We start from the raw sequence: 21,309 nt of genomic DNA, 5'->3' as shown, positions 1-21,309 counted from the left end.
TGAGATGACTGTCCTAGACATCTTTTTATTGGCAAAAGGGTCTCTAGAATTTTTGTTCCAGTAGCTCTCCTCAGGTTTCTAAATACGTTTTTATGGGAGCTAAATTTTAGGTTATAGTTAAAATTTCTTTTTGTGGGTTATTGCTTTTGTTATTTTTACATAGATACGGTGTCGCTATGTAAAAATAAAATATAGTGGCTCAAAAAATTTCTCAATCTACGTAACAAAATCTTCTTCAAATGCAATATTTGGAGGCTCTCTTGTTCTGCAGGTTGAGTCTTTTTTTCACCATAATGGTCCTTATACCTACCAACTTATGAACTCACCACTACGGCCATGTTTAGATGTACCAACTAAATTTTAGTCGATTAATTTTGGTTGTGGTACATCCAAACAGCTCACGGCTAAACCTAATAAACTTTTAGCTAGAGGCAACAATGTACACAATCTCTTTAAGCTATTTCAACCCAAATAAAACCAGCTAAAAGACATCAATGACCAAACTACCCTAGCTAAAATTTAACATCCCTGGTTAAAGTTTAGCTAGCTGAACAATAGAATTAACAAGGGGTAGCATAATTCAATTAGTTAGAGGATCCAGACACTCCTAGCTAAAGTAATATCTTTATAGTTGGTTAAATTTAGCTCTAGTAATTAGCTGGTTAAATTTTAGTTAGGGTGGATCAAATTTTAGTTAGCTGGTTAATTATTCTATAGCCACCTCTATTTACGATAATTTTATATACTAATTTACGATAATATGTATATATTTACGATAGTTGGATTACTATAACACATGGGGGTAATTACCGTAACGTTATAGTAAACCACTTAATAAAAAGTTATTATAATCTTATAAATTAATATAGTAATTATCGTAACTCAAAGCAACTACAAAATAAATTATTTTGTAGCCGGTTACATAGTATAGTTATATATATATATATATAGTTCTCAAAACACCTGAACTCCCCGAGTGATGCTTTTGCACACTTGCCACTGCCAGCACGCTGGACAAAAGGGAGTCGAGAGAGAGAGAGAAGAGGGAAAAAAAACGACTCGTGAAGCTCCTCGTCGAGCACTGGAGCCGTGGGCCGGGAGCTTTCCGGCCGAGCTGTCAGCTGAGCGGAGCTCGCGAGCCTGGCTTCAAGCTCGATTGCTCGAACGAACACCGGTCGAGAACGACCAATTTCCCGACACGAGACCGGCTCGAGCTGGAACCTAAGAAGGCTGGGCTCGCTTGACCTCGGCTCGTTGACAGGAGGGAGTATCCCGATGGATGGATAACCTTCCTTAGCTGCTCGTTGCTCTCCCACTGGCCACTGCTCTCGTCTCGTCTCGTCTCGCCTGCTGGAACTGGAATCCGCGGAACCGCAGCTGCTGCAAGTGCGAGGTGACCCTTCTTCCTCACTCCTCAGCACCCGTGCTCATCTCCTGCGTCGCTCCATCCTCAGAATCTCAGGTGAGGTACGGTCTCACGACGACTCTGATCTCACTCACGCGCCTCCCATCTTCTCCGGTTCCAGTTTCCCCGGCCCAGGCCACCAGCGCGGCAGCGCCCAGCGACGAGCTGATTCTACTGCACGCGGCCACGCGTCATCATGCCGTCGATGGCGGCGCCGGCGGTGTCTGCTCCAAGCTCCCTCCGCATTTCGCGCCAGGGGATGATCGGAGGAGGTCCGTCCGCATTGTGCAGCTTTTCTTTTTTTTTTGGGGGGGAAAAAGGCTTTCTGTTTAATGTCAGTCTTTGCTGCTTAGTAGTAGAACTGAAAGTGTGTTATTTTTTACTACTTGTCATCAGAGATCTCACGCAACAGCTCATGTTGTTCAATGTAGGAGTAGGACAAGGATGGGGAGAACGGTGCCGCTACGGGTCACGGTCTCAGAGGGCTATCCGCGGCGCCACTGTTTCTGCCAGAGCTTCCATGGTAAGACACGCCTCTACGTGCTGGTGTGATTGTGACTCTGTGAGCTGTGTGTGACATGAGTGTGTGCTCCTCTGTTTTCCTGCGCTAGCTTTTGTTAATTTTACTTGGTTAGATGGTGTGCAGCAGGTTAGTTAGTTGCTAGTTGTAAACATGGTGTGCAGGTTAGTTCGTTGCTAGTTCTAAACGTGAGGAATCATTATCTTCAAAAGAAAAGTAGTAAACACAAAGAATACCTTATGTGAACACCATGTTTTCAATATAAGCAAAGTTAAGCTACTTCAAGGGGAGAGGAGTATCTTATGTATTGCTAATTGCAGCCTTCAATTGGCTGAAAAAATAGGACAGTATATGCACCTCTTTCTTTTTCTTTTTCTTTTTCTTTTTCTTTTGGGAGGAGACATCACCTCAAATTTTCCTTCAGAACATGACATGCAAATCCCAAATTTGAAATGTTAAAGCTGCCGAAGCTTGTAGTTTGTAAGTTACAAGTATCGACACATACAACTTACGACTGGCAGCATAGAGTTTATTGAGGGCAATATGCACATCACCCAAAATTTGAAAACCTTCAAATCAGAACATGACAAACAGTAAATTATCACCCTTGGGGGGGCTAGGGATCCGGGGATTTAGCCACACTAGGAGAGAATGGCCTTGGTAAACACTGAAGAAATGAACTTGCAGGTTCAGTTTGGACATGGGTTGAATTTCAAGGCAGGCAATTCATTTACCTCTAAAGAAAACTGCTGGCTGGCCATAAAAGTGGCTGGCCGTAAAAGCGCCTGCTGATTTGTTGTGAGAGAAAAGCATTGCTGGCTGTCTGTAAAATTTTGGCTGATAAGTTTAAGCGAACAGGGAGGTCGGCTGCAAAACATAGTTCTGACAGCCTCTGAATTCTGATGATCACATTTGAAGTGTTAAAGCTGACGAGGCTTGTAGTTTGTAGGTTACAAATAACTTGAACTAATCCTATGGTCTGTTCACTTATTTAAGCTGTAATAATCAGGGAATCTGAAACCAACTAACAAAGATTACTTGTTTAAATCTCTCTGCAGAACATAACATGCTGTGCAAACCAGACACAAACGGCGCAGCGCAAATCGTATTCGGGGCCAACCTCTCCACCATCAGGTTCAGTTAAAGGTAATGGAAGCAGCCACCTGCACAACCTTTTTGAACCCTACCATCCACGGAGAACTGAACTCCAGATTACAGAAAAGTTAGGCCTGCATTGGCTCACTAGTCACAACTTCTCATTTCTTTCTCTGATGATATCTCATTGCAGAGAAGGTGAAGCCTAGGCTTGATGATGGAGGCGTCGGGTTTCCGCCATTCCGGTTCGGTGGAGGAGGAGGCGGTGGGGGTGGGGGTGGCAGCAGCTCTTCTGGTGGGTTCATCCTCTTTGTGATCGTCTTGCTCCTGGATTACCTGAAGGAGTTTGAGAGGAATCTGCAGAATGGCCCACGGAGGGGTAGTGATTATGACGATGGGTTTGCACCACAGTAGATTTCTCTCTCAGTGGTTCGGAAAAGAACATAGAAGAGCATGTTTTGCAGGGACACTTTGGTGCTTGTTGGTGTAAATCTTTTTGCTACGTAATGTATTGAAAGACTGGGAATTTTTCTGGAGGAATTGTAGTGAGAGTAGCAAATTTTAGTCATTTGACTGAATTTGTAATGTTGAGATCGAACTACAAGAGCCATTGACACCTGAAACTTCAAAGTAACTCCTTAAGCAGGTTCGTGGGAAGCCATTTTCCTGTACTTTACCATGTCTGGATTAGCTGCGCTCCCAGGTCGAGTATACATTTCATTCCAAAAAAAGAAAGGAATGTGCATTGGGCGGAGTGTGAGGGAACGCACCCACTCTCATCACAAGTGGAATTTTGATTGATAGAGTAATTTCTGGCATTAATGACTTAGCAGGAGCAGAGTTGGATATAGACAATGATGGCTAAAGATAGAACTATTGATACTCTCCACGTTCCCAAATAAATTAATTCCTAAAATCTATACAACTTAAATCATTTTAAGTTTGACTAACTTTACAAGAAAAAGTAAACAACATCTATAATATAAAATAAGCATATTTATGAAAATAATATATTTTATGGTATATATTAATTATACTAATTTAATGTCATAAATTTTAATGTGTTTTTTTTAGAAATTTGACTAAGATAACCCTAAGAATCTATTTATTTATGAACACAGGTTCTTTTTTATACAAAGCTAGAGGCTCTAATTTTATCTCATGTCTAATGAAATAAGTAGTTGTTATGACAGAAAAAATTCTAGCTATCCACGACCAATTTTAATTGGACCTAGGGGAACAGGAGAGGAGTCAAAATCGAGCGGTCTATGGCTCTACGCTTGAAGTTTTTTGAAACAGTCTATGCTTGAAGTTGGAAGCCTTAGGTCTTGTTTAATTTCCACCTACAAACTTTTTATCGGATCCCATCAAATGTTCAGACATATGCACGGAGCATTAAATATAGATAAAAAATAAGTAATTATACACTTTGCGTGTATTTTGCAAGATGAATGTTTTAAGTCTAATTGGACATTAATTGTTATAGTTACAAATATGCTACAGTACCTGATTTTTTTCCCCACGAACTAAACAAGGCCTTAGATGAAAGATTATAAACTCTATTACTGCAAAATAAAGTTTATGAACTTTTGTAGAGAAGGTAGAGGGAGGTTCCTTATGAAAGTGCATTTAAGTCCTAATAACACGTAATGCTAAGTGTACACAGGTCACATATGAAATATCATACGTGTTTGCCATTCAATTATAGCTTTAATTCATAGTGCTTTACTCAATAATCCATATCATAAATGTACATGATAGTAGCAATACCTGCTCTACACTTATTGCAAGAATATATTTGAAAGATGATGGGCTTACCACGACTTAGCAAATATGGTAGCCATTTAGTTGTGTTTCCATTTCAATTCACCAAAACCACTAAAATAGCTAATGCACTTTCCATTTACATAGAAAGTCAAGTTTTTTTAGTTGTGAGGTACAAAGTATTTTTCATATAAGTCATTTTTTTAATTTCACATGCACGTCAAATGAAATAGGCATAGATGGTACATAATTTTCATCAAGGTATTAATGTTTGTTAACCTGATAAACCCCCCGTCGGACACATAGGAAGGCATGATGCCGATTTAATCAAGCCGGCCACGGTTGAATTTGATTTTTCTACTATACAGGAACAGACACACGCAAATAAACATGTATACTCACATTATATGAACACAAACATAAAACTATCTCTATGAGCATTCTAAAAAGAGTCTCTAGGTCTTGAAGTTGACGAAATTTTTAGATCAAAGGTTATGTTTTTATAATGTAGATACTCCCTCTATCATGTAATGTACCACATTCGAACTTCAAAATTCGCAGTGAAGTATAATGAATTCTAGGAGAAAAACAATTTTACATTGAGCACTTTTTGTTTTATTAATTAATTACTATTAACAATGCTGAGATGACATCTGATTAGGAAATAAAGTGAAGAGGCTTGCATCTTTTATGTTCTCTATTAATATGTCATAATTTTTTTAGAATGCACTGTAAATATTATAGATATAGAATAGATGGAGTATTTTTTTCTACAATCTCACAAGGATGAGTACTTATTGGACCATCCTAGGTATCAATGGCCTACGATACTCTTCATTATCAAATCTTCTCTTTAATGAAAATAATCAATATGAGCAGCGTTATTGCATGACCTAGGAGCACGCGAAGCACGTGACGGTAAAGTCTTCATTATAAAATGGTTTCTTTGTTGAAAGTAATCAATACTGATAGAGTTATTGTGCGCTTTGGGAGCACGTGAAGCGCGTGACTTGGCTCCACGCGTCTTCTCCTTTGTGACGTGTCTTCTTCCACCGTCTGACACTTCCTGCCTCCATCTCCTTCTTTGTTACCGTCTCCTCCTTTCTCATCGTTGACTTTGGTTGCCTCGCCACCGGCCACATCGTGCACCCCACGTCCCCACCCTCCTTTGTCACCATCTCCTCCTTTATCATCGTTGACTTCGGCTGCCTCGCCACCGACCACACCGCGCACCCCACCCTCATTTGTCACCGCCTCCTCCTTTATCATCGTTGACTCTGGCTGCCTCGCCACCGACCCCCCCCCACACCTCATCCTCTCCTGACCTCTGCCACGACCTTCCTCGGGCGTGTCCCTGCCCTCCATACCTACTACCGATGGCCGTGGGTATGCCACCTCGCCGTGCCACCCGCAACCCGTCCCCCGTCCACCCTAATTACAACACCTTGCCACTACCGTGACACTCACCCTAACAGCCCCGTCCATCCGGCTGTCCTCCGCTGCCTTGCTCGCCGTCCTTCGATATGCCACCACCATCGTGTCCCGACCGTCGTTTGTGTCTGCGTATCATTATTCCAATCAATTTGGGTGAGTGGATACGGGGCGGGGGGCACACGGCCACGGCCACGGCCACGGCCAGCCCGCTGGACACACGGCATAGAAAAAGCGTTGGAAAATTTGTTCCGTTTCGCGGCATCAAATGCTGCTGCGCCCCCACTCTCCAGCCCGCTGGTCACGGTTCCCGACGGCTGAGGTGCCGAGCCGAATCAGCCGCCGTAACCCACGCCTCCCCCTTCCACTTCCACCCCACCCCGTCTGCCAGGTAGGTCCACCCAGCAGGTTTCCCCACTACTCAGTGGGCCAGTCACGCAGGTGCGCGCACCACCCTTCGTCACCTGCTCACCGCGCCTCTCCTTTTGTGACCGAGCACCGGTGCGCCTCGGCCTCGGCTGACCCGTCGTCCCTCTCCCTTCCACGGCCTCCGCCTCCCCTGTCCCCTCCCCTCTCTCTCTCTCACACACACACACACACACGCGCGCGCGCACAGTGTCCGTCTCCTCCTCGTGTTCTCCGAGGCGGAGCAAAAACCCTCCCTCCCCCACGCGCGCGCTAGGGTTTTAGCGCGGCCGCGACGGGGAGCGTCACGGCGGCCAAGGAGACGACCGAGACAGGGGGGGTGGGTCGTCGCCGGTGCGTACTGGTAAGTGGCGGGTTTGATTGGGCCCACGGAAAAAAAGGGCTGCGGCCGTGTCCGTGCAATGCGGGTGGGGCTCCGGGTTCCGGTGATCGGGGATTGACGCGAGCCGTCCGTCCCTGGGAATGGGGGTTCTGGTGGCGCCGCGGGCCGCGGTGGTGTGGCTTTTGCCCCCCTTTGTCGAGGGTTTTCATGGGTTTTTTTTTCTCGGGGGGAAAATGATTATCTAGGGCGGTGCAGCGCATGTTTGTGGCGCTGGGAGATTGATCGCTTTGATCTGAAGGCGTTTCGCCTGAGTTTAGTGGGACGCTTCCTTTGTTTGATTATTTATCGATTTGTGTGACCGCAGCTGTGAATACTATCAGCCCTTTCTACTACAACCGCATAATCCTGCACCGGGAGCAGCTCTTTGCCGGCAAGCGCCACGCTTGCCCCGCCTGATCTCCCGCTCGCGGCGGGTCCAGGGAGGAGGCCGGGAGATGGCGGGATCCGCGTGACGAGACCCCGCTTGATTTCCAGCTCGGGTTGGCTCAGGAGCGGGGAGCGAGAGTTTTGTGCATCCGGCGAGGTCAGTTGTGCTGATAAGTGATAACCTCCTGCACCTCCTGGCACAAGCGATTTGTGTGTTTAGTAGTCGTCTTGTTGTTTGAATGACAGTACAGTGCCACTCATTGTGAAGTTTCATTTGTGTGTGTAGCATCTCAACGTCAATAGGTCTCAATACACCGGGTTTTGCTGGATGTGCCTTGGCACTGGTTTATCTTGGCAGTCAATGCCTATTTGTGTGTATACATGTGCATGCTCAATCCGTGGTTGCTTTGCCTGTTTGTTTTCTCCATGACTGTGATTTATGATTTCTCTTAGTACACTGTTATTGTGGCTTTTAGGTAAGTAAGTATACTTACTGTTTGTGTATAGAGTACGGAGTAGCAGAGATAGACTGGACTCACCCTCTGAAGAGGCTCTTAGTTTTTATGTTTATTTCTGCTTAAACCAAATGAATCTGCCATACTCTGTTATATACAGTCAGCTGTTACAACATTGATTAACAAATTGCTATTTCTTCTCAACTTAAACAATGAGATCAAACAAACTTGAACAAACTCTCAACTAGGACAAGGTTCGCCACTGGTGGGCGCCTGCTATTGCTTCTTGTGATGTGAGTAGATCTTGCCGATGATGTTGTAACCAACATATAAATTATCCATGCCAGTTGTTATTGTATAGCATAAGCTCCAAAGGACCTGACAAATCACTTTGTAGCAATGACTACATTAACTTGAAAAGATGTGAAGTGATTGATACTCGACTTCCATGTCAAGTCCTTTGAAATCAAATTTAGTGTCTTGTTACATGCTATCAGGTTCAGCTAACACCAATTTCAGTACTCTTACATCTCATGTGAATGTGATATGTTTTGTTTTTTCCTTTATGTTTTAATCTCTTGTACACTCATCCTCTAAAATAGCCAGCTGGTTGTTTGACTGTCTTTCTTTTCACCCTATCTCGTGAAGTCACCTCATTCTCTTACATAACTGAGTAACCTTAAGCGCTGTTTTCTTGTAAAAGAGAGCTTTGGTATTACATGGAAGCCTGTGACTGAAAGTCTAGCATACTTATTTAGTTTTGGGCTTTTGGCATCTCACAGGACATTCCTGATAGCAGTCTTGATAAACAGGTTGTAGATGTCATTTAATTTTCTTGGTTTTATATCTCAAAATGTTGTCTTTGAAATCATGCACCTTTGAATTTACAATACTTTCCATTCCATGCATATGCTACATAGATAGGTTAGTTATGAGTATTTTTGCAGTTTATTATGTGTTTCTCAGCAAATTGTTTGGAGAATGTTAGTTGTGAGCTAATGCTTTATTTACAATTTAAGGCTTTAGGGTATTCATATGACTCTTTGTAAGTAGAGAAGTGAGCATCTTTACTTTGAACTGTATGGTAAACATCACTTCTGTGTTTATGCCTTCATGTTTGTTGGGTATACTATACTTGTTTTACAATATATTCTCCCAAGAGCAGTGAAATGGGTCATCTGTCATATCATTTTACTTCACTGTCTTTGTTTTTAATTGTTTACCCTCATGTATGCAGTACTAGATCATATGCATGACATTATTTAAGTTAGCAGATGAGCTTTAAGAGTCACTGCCCTCAAAAGAAAATATTTAAGAACCACTATGGTACATGGTTGGCCAGCACTTTTTTTGTACCTGCTCCTCAGCCCTGGGGAGGAGCATGGAGGTGGTGGGTTTCGCACGGGAGGCGTCTGTGGCGGCGAGGGAGGTGGCTATGTGGTGACTGCTGAGGGAGTGAGGGAGCTCGGGTATAGGAGCGGCGAGGGAGCGAGGATCTGGGAGCAGCGGAAAGTTGCCGAACAACAGAGAATAGGGGGAATACAACGAATGGTGGTTTGAGAAAGAGGGTACAAAGGTCTTTTTACACTTAAAATCAACATAATAATCCGGATTGCCAAACACTTTGATTTTATGTACTGTAGATTTTTTTGGACCGCAGATTATCTGAAATTTAGATTAGATTTTAATCAATTTTATATAAGCGGTTCCAAACAGGCTGTTACCTGTTAGTTTGTTCATTTGTTGGTATTCTTGCTACCTTTTTCTCTCACGAACAGTGTACCTGATACCTTTTCTCCATTCGTTGGTTGCAGAGAAATGGAGGAGGATCACTCAGCGACACTAGTCTCTGAAGGTGCTATTAAAAGCATCAAACTTAGCCTCTCTACCGGAGAAGAAGTAGTAAGTTCTACAAATCTGATGCTTTTACCAGTAATTCTAGCATACTGAGATGCTGTTTGTCTAATGATGACTCTTTTTTTGGTTTCTGAAGTGCACTTACTCCGTAAATGAGTGCCCAGTGACCCACCCTAGCCAGCTTGGAAATCCATTCCTTGGGTTGCCCCTTGAAGCTGGGAAATGTGAATCATGTGGGGCGTCTGAAAATGACAAATGCGAAGGTACATGCTGTTTTTTTGTTCGTAACACTTTCATACATTGTGCTCTAGAGAGCAACTTGGCGAGGACACCTTTTTCCTTTGTTAACAATTAAGTTTCTCTGCATATGTAGGGCATTTTGGGTACATTGAGCTACCTGTACCCATATTCCATCCCTGCCATGTCAGTGAACTGAGGCAACTATTGAGCTTGATATGTCTGAAATGCCTTCGAATCAAGAAAGGGAAGGTACTTGTAAACCAGAACTGCATAACCTTACTTTGTTGTTTTCCTATACTGGTTTTCCTGAACCTTATGTGTTTATATATTGATGCTTCACCTTGGGTTACTAGTTATGAAATCTTTTTTACCTTTGCAGGTGAAGCAAAGTAATGGAAAAGGAAATTTGTCAGCAACATTGTGCTCTTATTGCCGGGTACATGCTAGCATTCTTCTTTTTTCTTCTGGCTTGAAGAGTAGATAGATACATTGGACTATTTACTGGTATATGTAGGGATATGGAAGTAAAGCTAAAATAAAGTATACCAGTTTTTCAAATTCAACCACCTTCCTCTGCTGTCTGAATGATTCATGAGTTGTTATTTAAGAGAAGACATAACAGGATATACTAAGTCAGTGCTTTAGGGAGGTGTCATTTCACACTGAAATTTATTGAAATGCAGCTAATCTATATCCTTCATAAGTGACTTCAATATAGCTGACAAATATAGCATTAGCATTGAAGTCAGTCATATGCCCTTGTTGGCGCCTAGGCGGACACCCTCTGACTAGAGACTAGTCGCGCCTAAGGCGTCGCCATTTTGAACCTTGGGTTAGTGGATGACTTCCTAATTTCCAACCTTGCTTGCTGCTGGTCTGGTGACAGTGCTGACACTAAACCTGTGTTGGCTAGATGAGTGTCCGCTCATGTTTCCTGATCATCCCAGAACTTGTTGTTTATAGGATATTCCAGCTCTGTCTGTCAAGGAAGTCAAGACAGCAGATGGTGCGATTCGATTAGAGTTGAGCGCACCTCATAAGAGACACATGACAGAACGTTCATGGAACTTTCTTGATAAATATGGATTTCATCATGGTGGATGTTCTCAATTTAGGTCACTGCTTCCAGAAGAGGTGATATTCTCACGAGTCATTAGTTATGTTTTCAAGAGATTTGTTTTGGTAGCTTTGATGAATTCCAGGTTGTTTGAATAACCTACGGATTCCTTCCTTCATTATTTATTAGGCTCTGAATATATTGAAGAAGGTTCCTGATGATACTAGGAGAAAGCTAGCTGCACGTGGATACATTGTTCAGACTGGGTATGTGATGAAGTACCTTCCAGTACCTCCGAACTGTCTATATATTCCAGAGTTCACCGACGGGCAGAGCATCATGTCATATGTGAGTTTTCTAGTACACGTATCTGGTAGTTTCTTCTACTTCTTGTTGGGTCCTATCTGATGTCCGGATTTACTTGCTTCTCATATCAGGACATTTCAATAGCTTTGTTGAAGAAGGTTCTTCAGAAAATAGAACAAATCAAAAGATCAAGATCTGGTTCACCAAACTTCGATTCACATGATGCTGAATCATGCGATTTGCAGCTTGCGATTGGCCAGTACATACGTCTAAGGGGCACTACAAGGGTATGTGGAAAACTAGATAATTTAAACCTGTTTACATGGTGCACGGAAAACACAGTCACAATTTGTTTAAAACCACTAGAATTACTGGAATCCCTGCACCTCTGCAGTACCTTATTGTGCTTTATTCTGTTTTATAGTGCACACTGGCATTTATTTCTGATCAACCTTTTTATTTCTAACTGAATTTTTGTATTCTCCACGATAACTTTTGCATCTTATTTTGAAGGGCCCTCAAGACAACACCAAGCGGTTTACTGTTGGCAGTGCTGATTCAGCTGCATTGTCAACAAAACAGTGGTTAGAAAAGATGCGGACACTGTTTATCAGCAAAGGGTCAGGTTTTTCATCTCGCAGCGTTCTGACAGGTGACCCATACATTGGGTTAGGTGTAGTAGGGCTTCCTTCTGAAGTAGCTAAGCGGATGACCTTTGAAGAACAGGTCACGGACATAAACATTAACAGACTGCAGGAGGTGGTAGACAAGGGACTCTGCTTGACCTACAGAGATGGTCAAGCAACTTATGCTATAACTGTTGGATCAAAAGGGCACACAACACTTAAAGTTGGTCAAACTATCAGTAGGAGAATTGTTGATGGGGATGTTGTGTTCCTCAATAGGCCGCCCAGCACACATAAGCATTCTCTTCAAGCTTTCTACGCATATGTGCATGATGATCATACAGTAAAAATCAATCCTCTCATGTGCGGCCCCTTTTCTGCTGACTTCGATGGTGATTGTGTGCATATATATTATCCGCAATCGCTTGCTGCAAAAGCTGAAGCCTTGGAGCTTTTTAGTGTTGAAAGACAACTAATCAGTTCCCACAGTGGGAAGGTTAACCTCCAGCTAGGTAACGACTGTTTGGTAGCTATGAAGGCTATGTCTGACAGAACAGTGTTACACAAGGAACTAGCAAACCAGCTGGCAATGTTTGTGCCATTCTCACTTCTGGCCCCTGCTGTAATGAAGCCAATTCCGTCTTGGACAATCACACAGATAGTGCAAGGTGCATTACCAGCTAAATTGACTTGCCAAGGGGACACACACTTGGTTAGGGACAGCACAATCATAAAGCTGGATCTTGACAAAGAATCTGTTCAGGACTCATTCCCAGATTTGGTGTCCTCCATCCTTCGTGAGAAGGGTCCAAGAGAGGCTCTGCAATTTCTGAATGTGCTGGAGCCATTGTTGATGGAGTTTTTAGTTCTCGGCGGTTTGAGTATAAGTCTGCGGGATTTTAATGTTCCCAAGGCTCTATTGGAGGAAGCACAAAAGAACATTCAGAATCAGTCCCTTGTTCTTGAGCAGTCAAGGTGTTCTACGAGTCAATTCGTAGAATTACGAGTCGAAAACAATTTAAAAAGTGTCAAACAGCAGATTTCAGATTATGTTGGGAAATTCTCTGGCCTTGGGTTGCTTATTGATCCAAAAAAGGAAGCCTCAATGGCAAAAGTAGTACAACAAGTTGGTTTTGTTGGCTTGCAACTGTACCGTGAAGGTAAATTGTACTCGAGGCGCTTGGTAGAGGACTGCTTTTCAAGCTTTGTGAATAAACACTCAGCCATTGGAGATGAGTATTCACCAGAAGCTTTTGGTCTGGTGCAAAGTTCATATTTTCATGGTCTGAATCCGTATGAAGAACTGGTGCATGCTATATGTACTAGAGAAACTATGATCCGCTCCTCTAGAGGGCTGTCAGAACCTGGAACTTTGTTTAAGAATTTAATGGCCATCTTGAGGGATGTAGTTATATGTTATGATGGAACTGTGAGAAACATTTGTAGCAATTCCATCATTCAACTTAAGTATGGGGAAGATGATGAAGCTGATTCTTCAAGTGCTGTACCTCCTGGTGAACCTGTGGGTGTCTTAGCTGCCACAGCTATCTCAAACCCTGCATACAAGGCCGTCTTGGATTCCTCCCAAAGTAACAATGCTTCTTGGGAGTCAATGAAGGTAGTAAAGTTATAAATATTTCTTGGCATTTAATCTAGGGGCCTTATTGTTACTGTTTAACAAGTTTATTTTATTATTACCATAACAGGAAATTCTTCAGACAAGAACTTCATATAAAAATGATGCAAAAGATAGGAAAGTTGTCCTGTTCCTGAGTGACTGCTCTTGTGCTAAGAAGTTCTGCAAGGAAAGGGCTGCACTTGCAGTACAGAGTTGTCTTAAGAGAGTCACACTTGGGGATTGTGCTACTGATATCTGCATTGAGTAAGTTACCATAAACGAAATCCTCAAATATCGCTGCTACCTTGCCCCCTTCTTTTTGTGGATTGCTCTGAGATCCCGTCTTAAGGCTAGTAAAAGCCAGTTAACCAGTTTTTCTCTACATAAACTCTGACCATTCTTAAATGCATGGCCTGACCATTCTTAAAGTGAGAATAGATGCAGGATGCTTTTGTGCAAATCTTGTTCTTATTTCTTTGGGGTTAACCACAAATATGTTGTTTGCATTTTCAGGCATCAGAAGCAAATAAATTTAGATGGAACATCTGAAGCTGCCCCAACTCTTGTAGGCCATATTCATCTGGACAAGGTATAATGGATTAATGGTATATGATTTATACTGCCTTTTTTTGCATAAACTGTTTCTGTAAAAAAATATGCGTTACTTTTTTTTGCAGGGACAATTAGAAAGAATAAACATTAGTATTCAAGACATTCTCCAAAAATGCCAAGAAGTTTCTGGGAGATATGGAAAGAAGAAAGGACACCTTTGCCACCTCTTAAAAAAAATTACTTTTGCTACTTGGTAACCTTTTCTTAGTTTCCTACTATAATCCTGTGAGCTTTCATTTGTTCAACCCTAAATGTCACATACATGATTTGTTTAGATATGCCTCCGGTTATAGTGTTAGTACCAGGCTACCTGCTATCGATGTTGGCTATGCTGCACAGCTGCAGTGCTACCAAATTTTGTCAGATTAATCTTCTGGGAAAACTTTTTAGTCCATGAAACCCATTGGGGGTATCATAGTCAAGGGTCCTGAGTTGGGGAGGGAGGGAGTGGATATGTTCTTGATGAGAGGTGTGATCCTACTTCAGATTTGTTACTATGTCCCACATGAAGGCCTAAATTCAAAATTTTGGTGTTGTAGAATGGAGATATAATCAAAAGCTAGAAAGGTATGCTGTTATAGTACACGAGATAAAAATAATTTCAGGTTGCCTTGAAAACTAGAGCCATCTCATTTTTGGACAAGCTGACAAAGAAGATCAAAACTCCAATGGATTTGCTAGACTACAGCTGACATGAAAGAAAGGGGAAGTGATACAATAGCAACTTAGTGTTAGCAGCATGAAAATTGGACATTTCCTTTGCCTTTTGTTAGTTGGGTGTGAGTTTGTCCATTTAGCATTACAAGGGCATGCTTAACAGCTTAAGTTATGCTTAAATTTGGAAGGGATCATCTTTTGCTAGTTGCATTATATGTTTTCTAATGTTATTTGCTTCCTAATACGTTTAATGAGTGGGTTTGATGTTGTTTGTATCAAAGAGTTAATACTAAGAAGCGAGGCAGTGTTAGTTAATGTATTGTCAGGGTTTTTGTCTGAATGTCTGGGGACATGTGCATTGAGAATCAATATATTTTTATATCTATAAGTATTACTGTCTTTTCACTGTAATTTTTTTTGTGACTCATTGCTGTTTATCTGACATGGTCCTTACATTATTAACATTAGTTATAGTTGATCTAAAAGGTTTCAATTTAATCCTTTGCAGTGATTGTTCATTCACTCAGATGCCAATCAGTGGAAAGCTACATAAGGTTCCATGTGTGCAGTTCTCTTTCTCCGATGAAAGCACTGTATTATCTGAGTCTGTTGAGAGAGCGGTGAATGTGATAGCTGACTCTGTCTGCTCAGTGCTATTAGATACAATTATTAAAGGTATAGTGAGCTGTACAAACTAAATTTATTTCTTTATAATTTCATTTACTGGATAGTTTCAAATTTCACTTAATCCATTCAAATAAAAGTTACTGTTCCTATCTTATTGAGAGGACTGCTGTGGGCCTATTTTTTATTTCACAATAGTGGCACATATGTGAGTAGAGATGTTGTACAGCGGATACTGGATACCTGTGATGGCAAGACATTAAGCTTATCTTGGTTGAATTCATCATTCCCAATGGACCATGGTTCCTTATTTCTGCTGATGCTGGATCATTGGTGGAACATCAGCTTGGTCTTGTATCTCCATAAATAACTATCTTGGCTGAAGGGAAATTGTTTCCAATAGATAGGATCTTTATTTCTATTCCTGTGGCCCCGATTTCTATCGTTTAGAACTTTGGCTTTTATCCTTAGTCCCAGTTCAGGTTTATGACTTATGGGGTATACAGGCAGCAGGCAGAATCAACAAACTGGACAGAATTTGTCTAGAGTATTATGCAGCAGAAACACTTGTTTTTTCTTGTCCGAACGTAGTACTATGAGTTCTGATCTCAGCAGAACTTTGGCTTCTGATGCCTACTCTGTATCTATCAACTCAGGTGCAGTAACATACTTCAGTATTCTTATGAGATATATATGCACCCATCTACCAAATAGATGTTTTCCATTTTGCTGATATAATAGTTAATCTTTCTCTATGTGAAAATTAATATAGTGAATGTGGATGATACACATTTGGACTTATATCAAAATATGTACTTCCTGGCACCTTCGAGTTTAACAGGAAAAATATTACATTCACTATCTGCAATGCTAGCTGTGACTAAAATGTTACACTATTCTGGTTTTACTATTTTTACGCTTGAGGTCATACGTGTTCTTTTGTCAACTCATGGATGATCCTAAATTCACCATTAGGTGTTCCCTAATGAAGGGAATTGACCTTCATCTTAATGGTTTGGTGTTCATTATCATTTGTTCTGCAGGTGATCCTCGAATTCAAGCGGCAAAAGTTATCTGGGTTGAATCAGATGCAACCGCTTGGGTAAAGAACACACGGAAGGTATCAAAGGGTGAGCCGGCGTTGGAAATCATTGTTGAAAAAGATCATGCTGTTAGCAATGGTGATGCCTGGAGAACAACAATTGATGCCTGCTTACCTGTACTTGACCTCATTGACACGCGGAGGTCTATTCCATATGGCATTCAGCAAGTGAAGGAACTTATTGGCATCTCATGTGCCTTCGATCAAGTTGTGCAGGTTTGTCAACCAAGCATGTTTTAATGTTAATGGTTAAGTCAGCAGTTTTGACTGCAGCAACACTAGGGATGAAAACAGATCGGATACGGACGGATATCACCGATATCATATTTGTTTTCATATTTTTGGTCGGATTCGAATTCGAATACGGATAATATCAACCATGTCGGATAAAATATGATTGGATGTCGACATCATAAATATATGATTTAAGTATTCGGATACGGTATCGGATGTTAAATATTCGGACTCGAATACAGACAGATCTGAACCTCTCTAAACGAATTCGGTCTCGAATACGGTCGGAAAATATCCGTACCGTTTTCATCCCTAAGCAACACCACAGGGACATTTATTCCCCACCCAAGGACTTCTGGGGATTGGTAGATCTTGCCTTGTTTAGATCAGTTGGCTTGTGTTGTATAATACTTATTATAGTGAGAGCACTTATCCATCTTGCATCATTTGCATTGATGTTGTTATGCTTGCTTATTTGTTCAGCGGCTTTCATCGACTGTAAAAATGGTTAATAAAGGAGTTCTCAAGGACCATTTGATACTTGTGGCAAACAGCATGACGTGCACTGGAAGTTTGATTGGGTTCAACATTGCTGGCTACAAGGCAACTTTCCGTTCGTTAAAAGTTCAAGTGCCGTTTACCGAGTCCACTTTGTTTGTAAGTTTGTACTTGAAATATCTTGTCCATAATTTCTTACATGTAACTGGTGCTTCGTACTCAAATTACATATTTTGTTTTGTAGACCCCTATGAAATGCTTTGAGAAGGCTGCCGAAAAATGTGATTCTGATTCATTGGGATGTGTGGTCTCATCATCTTCATGGGGCAAGCATGCAGCAGTTGGTACTGGGTCATCTTTTCAAATTCTCTGGAATGAAAATCAGGTATGCTTATCTTATCAACCAGAGCTTATTGCTTTTGTATCACTATATCAGTAGCAAATGTTGATCCTATATCTTATCAGGCCAGACTATTGGTGTCACCGAAAGCTCTTCTATTGGTTGATATGATCTAACCATATGGATTTTTCACTAAAATGTTAATTTCTTTGTTGCAGCTGAAAAGCAACAAGGACTATGGTGATGGGCTGTATGATTTCTTAGCGTTGGTCAGAACCGACCAAGAAAAGACAGGTTACATGTTCTTGGATGATGTTGACTACCTTCTAGAAGAGAATGCAATAGATGACATGTGCTTATCTCCTGAGCCTGATGGGACCGTTGGTAAGCCCACCTTTGAGGATAATTTCGAAGAGCAAAATATTCAGAAAGGCAGCTCATGGGAAAATGGCATAACAATGAAGTCAAGTTGGGAACAAGATGCTAGTGCTGCGAATGATTCTGGTGACTGGGGAGGCTGGAGTAGTGGAGGTGGAGCTTCTGCAAAGCCAGCAGATCAAGATAATTCATGGGAAGTGCATGCTAAGGTGCAGGACAATTCCACTGATTGGGGAGGCTGGAGTAGTGGAGTTGGAGCTGCCGCAAAGCCAGCAGATCAAGATAATTCATGGGAAGTGCATGCTAAGGCGCAGGACAATTGCACTGATTGGGGAGGCTGGAGCACTGATAAGCCAACAGGCGAGGCAACTGTATCTGGACAACCAGCTGAAATGGATACTTGGGCTGATAAGGGCACTAAAATGGAATCAGGTGCAGGTGATGCTAATTGGGAGAAGAAGTCCAGCACTCCTGAGGCATCAAATAAAAATGACCCATGGGGCAAATCAGAAAATACATGGGACAAAAGAAAAGGAGATGGAGGAGATGGAGGTGATGGTGCCTGGGAGAAGAAGTCTGTTGATGGCCATGGCAATTGGGATCATCCTGGCAACTGGAATGGGCAGAGTTTGAATGTAGATCAGGACACGTGGGGAAATGCCAGGGGCAAAAAGAAGGCAGATGGTAACTGTCAATGGGAGGAGCAGCCAAGCACTTACAGACGGAAGAAGACAAATGCTGATCATAATTCCTCCTATAATAATGTGATGCCATCATCAGACAATGCTTGGAATGCTGGAGAGCGATTTGGAAGATCAAATGCCAAGTCTAATGCAGGATCCAGTTGGGGTGAGAAAGATAAGATGGAGTCTGATGAGCATCCGAAAGTCCCAAAAGAATCAGACACATGGAATACAGGGAAATCAAATGAAAGTCCATGGGATAACACTGATGCACTACAGGATTCCTGGGGTGTTAACAGTGCAACTCACGATAACAACACTGAGGATGGTTCATGGGACAAAGTAGTAGCCATAAAGGATCCTGTTTCACAGCAAGATTCATGGAGTAATGTGGCAATCCAGAAGAATGATGCACAGAATGATTCTTGGGACAATGTAGCAGAAAAGGCCCTGAATTCTGCCTCTCAAGACTCCTGGGGTCATCTGGCTGCAACACCAGTGAGCAATTCAGATGCTAAGCAATCAGATTCTTGGGATGGCTGGAATGCTGTGCCTGCTGAGAACTCACAAGGTACTGCTCAATGGAAAGAGAGAACTGATTCTGGTAACAAGGACTGGAAATCAGATGGATGGGGTGCCAAATCTGGTAACTGGAGCAGCCAAAGAAATAATCCGGGGAGACCCCCAAGGAGGCCAGATGAGAGGGGTCCACCCCCACCAAGACAACGGTTTGAACTAACAATAGAGGAGAAGAAAATTCTTCTAGAAGTTGAACCCCTTATATTCCGTGTGAGAAGAATCTTCCGTGAAGCATGGTAAATTTACTCACAATTGCTTGCTGATTTTATGTGTTTCATAGTACTTGAGGTTTCTTTAATTAAACAATGAAAAGTGTGACTGATGTTTTACATGAAAGAATGCGATATGCAAGACACCTATATTGTTTTATGCAATGATAATTTGAATTCTAATTTTATCTATCTTAAATTTCTCAGTGATGGTGTGAGACTTAAGCCAGAAGATGAAAAGTTTATCCAGGAGAAAATTCTCGAGCACCACCCGGAAAAGCAATCCAAAGTGTCTAGTGAAATTGACCATATAATGGTATGATTTTACATTTTACTTTTGGGTTCTGCATCTCTTCACGTGATCATCAATCAAAGATTTCATGTTGAAAATAAGTCTTATTTTGGGCCTTGGTTTGTAATTGCTTGCTTTGACAGGTCAACAAGCATCATACTTTCGAGGACACTCGATGCTTTTTCGTGGTCTCCACAGATGGATCCCAAGCAGATTTCTCCTACTTGAAGTGCCTGGAGAATTTTGTGAGGAAGAACTACACGGAGGATGTTGACTCATTCTGCATGAAATACTTAAGGCCTCGTCGCAGGCAAGCACCACCACCAGATGTTGGGACAGCACCAGGCACTCCGGCTGAGGTTCCACCATCTACCGCAGCTGAGACCGAGCAAGGCACTCCAGCCCCTCCAGCAGAGGTTCCACAAGAGACTCTGGGTTCTCCTGCAGTGGCTCTAGAAGGAACTCACAATCCCAGGACAGACCCAACCGACGATACCGAGCTTCTAGGAAAGGATTCTGATCTGACTCCAGCTTCACCAGCTGTGGCACCGCAAGAGGCTCCCAAGCCAGACCCAACCGATGATACTGAGCTTCTAGGAAATGAGAAGCCTGATCTGACTCCATCTTCTCCAGGTGAGGCTCTGCAAGCGACTGCGGACCCAGATTCGACGCTGACTGATATTTAGGCTGTGTGAAGCTGTGGCATGTAAACGCCAGACCTGTACTCTGAGCAAGTGAGCATTCACCTTGCTAGTCGTCGGTTACTTTCCCCTGGCTTCATCTGGAGAGGCTGTAGTGGCAAACATTAGTCCTTAGTGGCCACTTTCTCGTCTTTTTGCCTCGTCCTGATGGGAACTATGTAAATCCTTGAGAACAATGTTATCCCGTCTCCCGTAGCCGCATCTAGTTGATTAGTTGACCCCCTCGTTTTGGTATCAGTTGCTCCATCTCTGCTGCGAACCCTTGTGATCGTTTCTGGGCTGTGGTTTGCTTGGGTTGATGCAAAACTCAGGAAACCTCGGGCTGTCAGGTGGATCATCAAATCAGCCCTGCCCTATGTCCTCCGGAGATGTGCTTGTTGAGCTAGTAGATAGTGTTATGTTACGTGCCATGTTGAAGCAGGGATGACGAGCTTGAGATGTTTCTGCTTTCGTGTTGCTTTCATTACTGGAGCACGTGTTTGGAAATACTCCTATGAACGAAATAACAAGTGTAAAAAAATTACGACCGCATATTCAAGTAAGGTCTCGTTTGGCATAACAGATGAAGTTTTTTTTTTAAGAAAAAAGCTTCATGAACAACTTTCTAAGTAAAGCTGAGTTATTTTGAAAAAATTGTTTGATAAAAAACTTTATCAGAAACTTCATAAATAGATTTAATTTATAAGAAATAGGAGAAAGAGTTAGGATAAGCTATTTTTTCTCGATTTATCTTTAATTTATGTTTTTTTAGAAGAGAAGAAAAATAGTTTGCTGCTTACCGGGCAAACATGACTCAAACTCACTATCAGCATTCGCGGGCAAACATGCTTTATATATATAATAATAAGAAAA

At 42.1% G+C, this 21,309-nt stretch overlaps 2 protein-coding genes across 6 annotated transcripts; both read left to right on the top strand.

Annotated features, from left to right (window-relative positions):
* On the top strand, window positions 1,235–3,691 carry LOC8069985 (transcription factor Sp8). The gene is made up of 5 exons (XM_002453271.2): window positions 1,235–1,393; window positions 1,527–1,677; window positions 1,837–1,928; window positions 2,984–3,071; window positions 3,214–3,691. The coding sequence occupies exons 2-5, from the start codon at window positions 1,602–1,604 to the stop codon at window positions 3,432–3,434; spliced, it is 477 nt and encodes a 158-aa protein (XP_002453316.1). The 5' UTR covers window positions 1,235–1,393; window positions 1,527–1,601; the 3' UTR covers window positions 3,435–3,691.
* On the top strand, window positions 6,733–20,988 carry LOC8069982 (DNA-directed RNA polymerase V subunit 1). 5 transcript variants are annotated; one of them, XM_021458466.1, is made up of 21 exons: window positions 6,733–6,984; window positions 7,328–7,546; window positions 9,659–9,746; window positions 9,838–9,964; window positions 10,075–10,190; window positions 10,321–10,377; window positions 10,905–11,075; window positions 11,188–11,346; window positions 11,436–11,591; window positions 11,818–13,548; window positions 13,637–13,812; window positions 14,062–14,137; window positions 14,226–14,353; window positions 15,326–15,492; window positions 16,485–16,759; window positions 17,261–17,434; window positions 17,520–17,660; window positions 17,834–18,202; window positions 18,302–19,491; window positions 19,672–19,780; window positions 19,900–20,988. In XM_021458466.1, exons 3-21 carry the CDS (start codon window positions 9,663–9,665, stop codon window positions 20,440–20,442), a joined length of 5,949 nt encoding a protein of 1,982 aa, XP_021314141.1. In that variant the 5' UTR covers window positions 6,733–6,984; window positions 7,328–7,546; window positions 9,659–9,662; the 3' UTR covers window positions 20,443–20,988. The 5 variants fall into 5 exon arrangements, with proteins under 5 accessions (XP_021314141.1, XP_021314138.1, XP_021314139.1 ...); XM_021458463.1 differs by having other exon boundaries at window positions 17,834–19,491; XM_021458464.1 differs by lacking the exon at window positions 7,328–7,546 and having other exon boundaries at window positions 17,834–19,491.

This window comes from Sorghum bicolor, chromosome 4 (assembly GCF_000003195.3).
Source record: "Sorghum bicolor cultivar BTx623 chromosome 4, Sorghum_bicolor_NCBIv3, whole genome shotgun sequence".
Classification (NCBI taxonomy): Eukaryota; Viridiplantae; Streptophyta; class Magnoliopsida; order Poales; family Poaceae; genus Sorghum; species Sorghum bicolor.
Note: the sequence above shows the minus strand (reverse complement) of the source record. Positions and strands in the feature narration are given on the sequence as shown.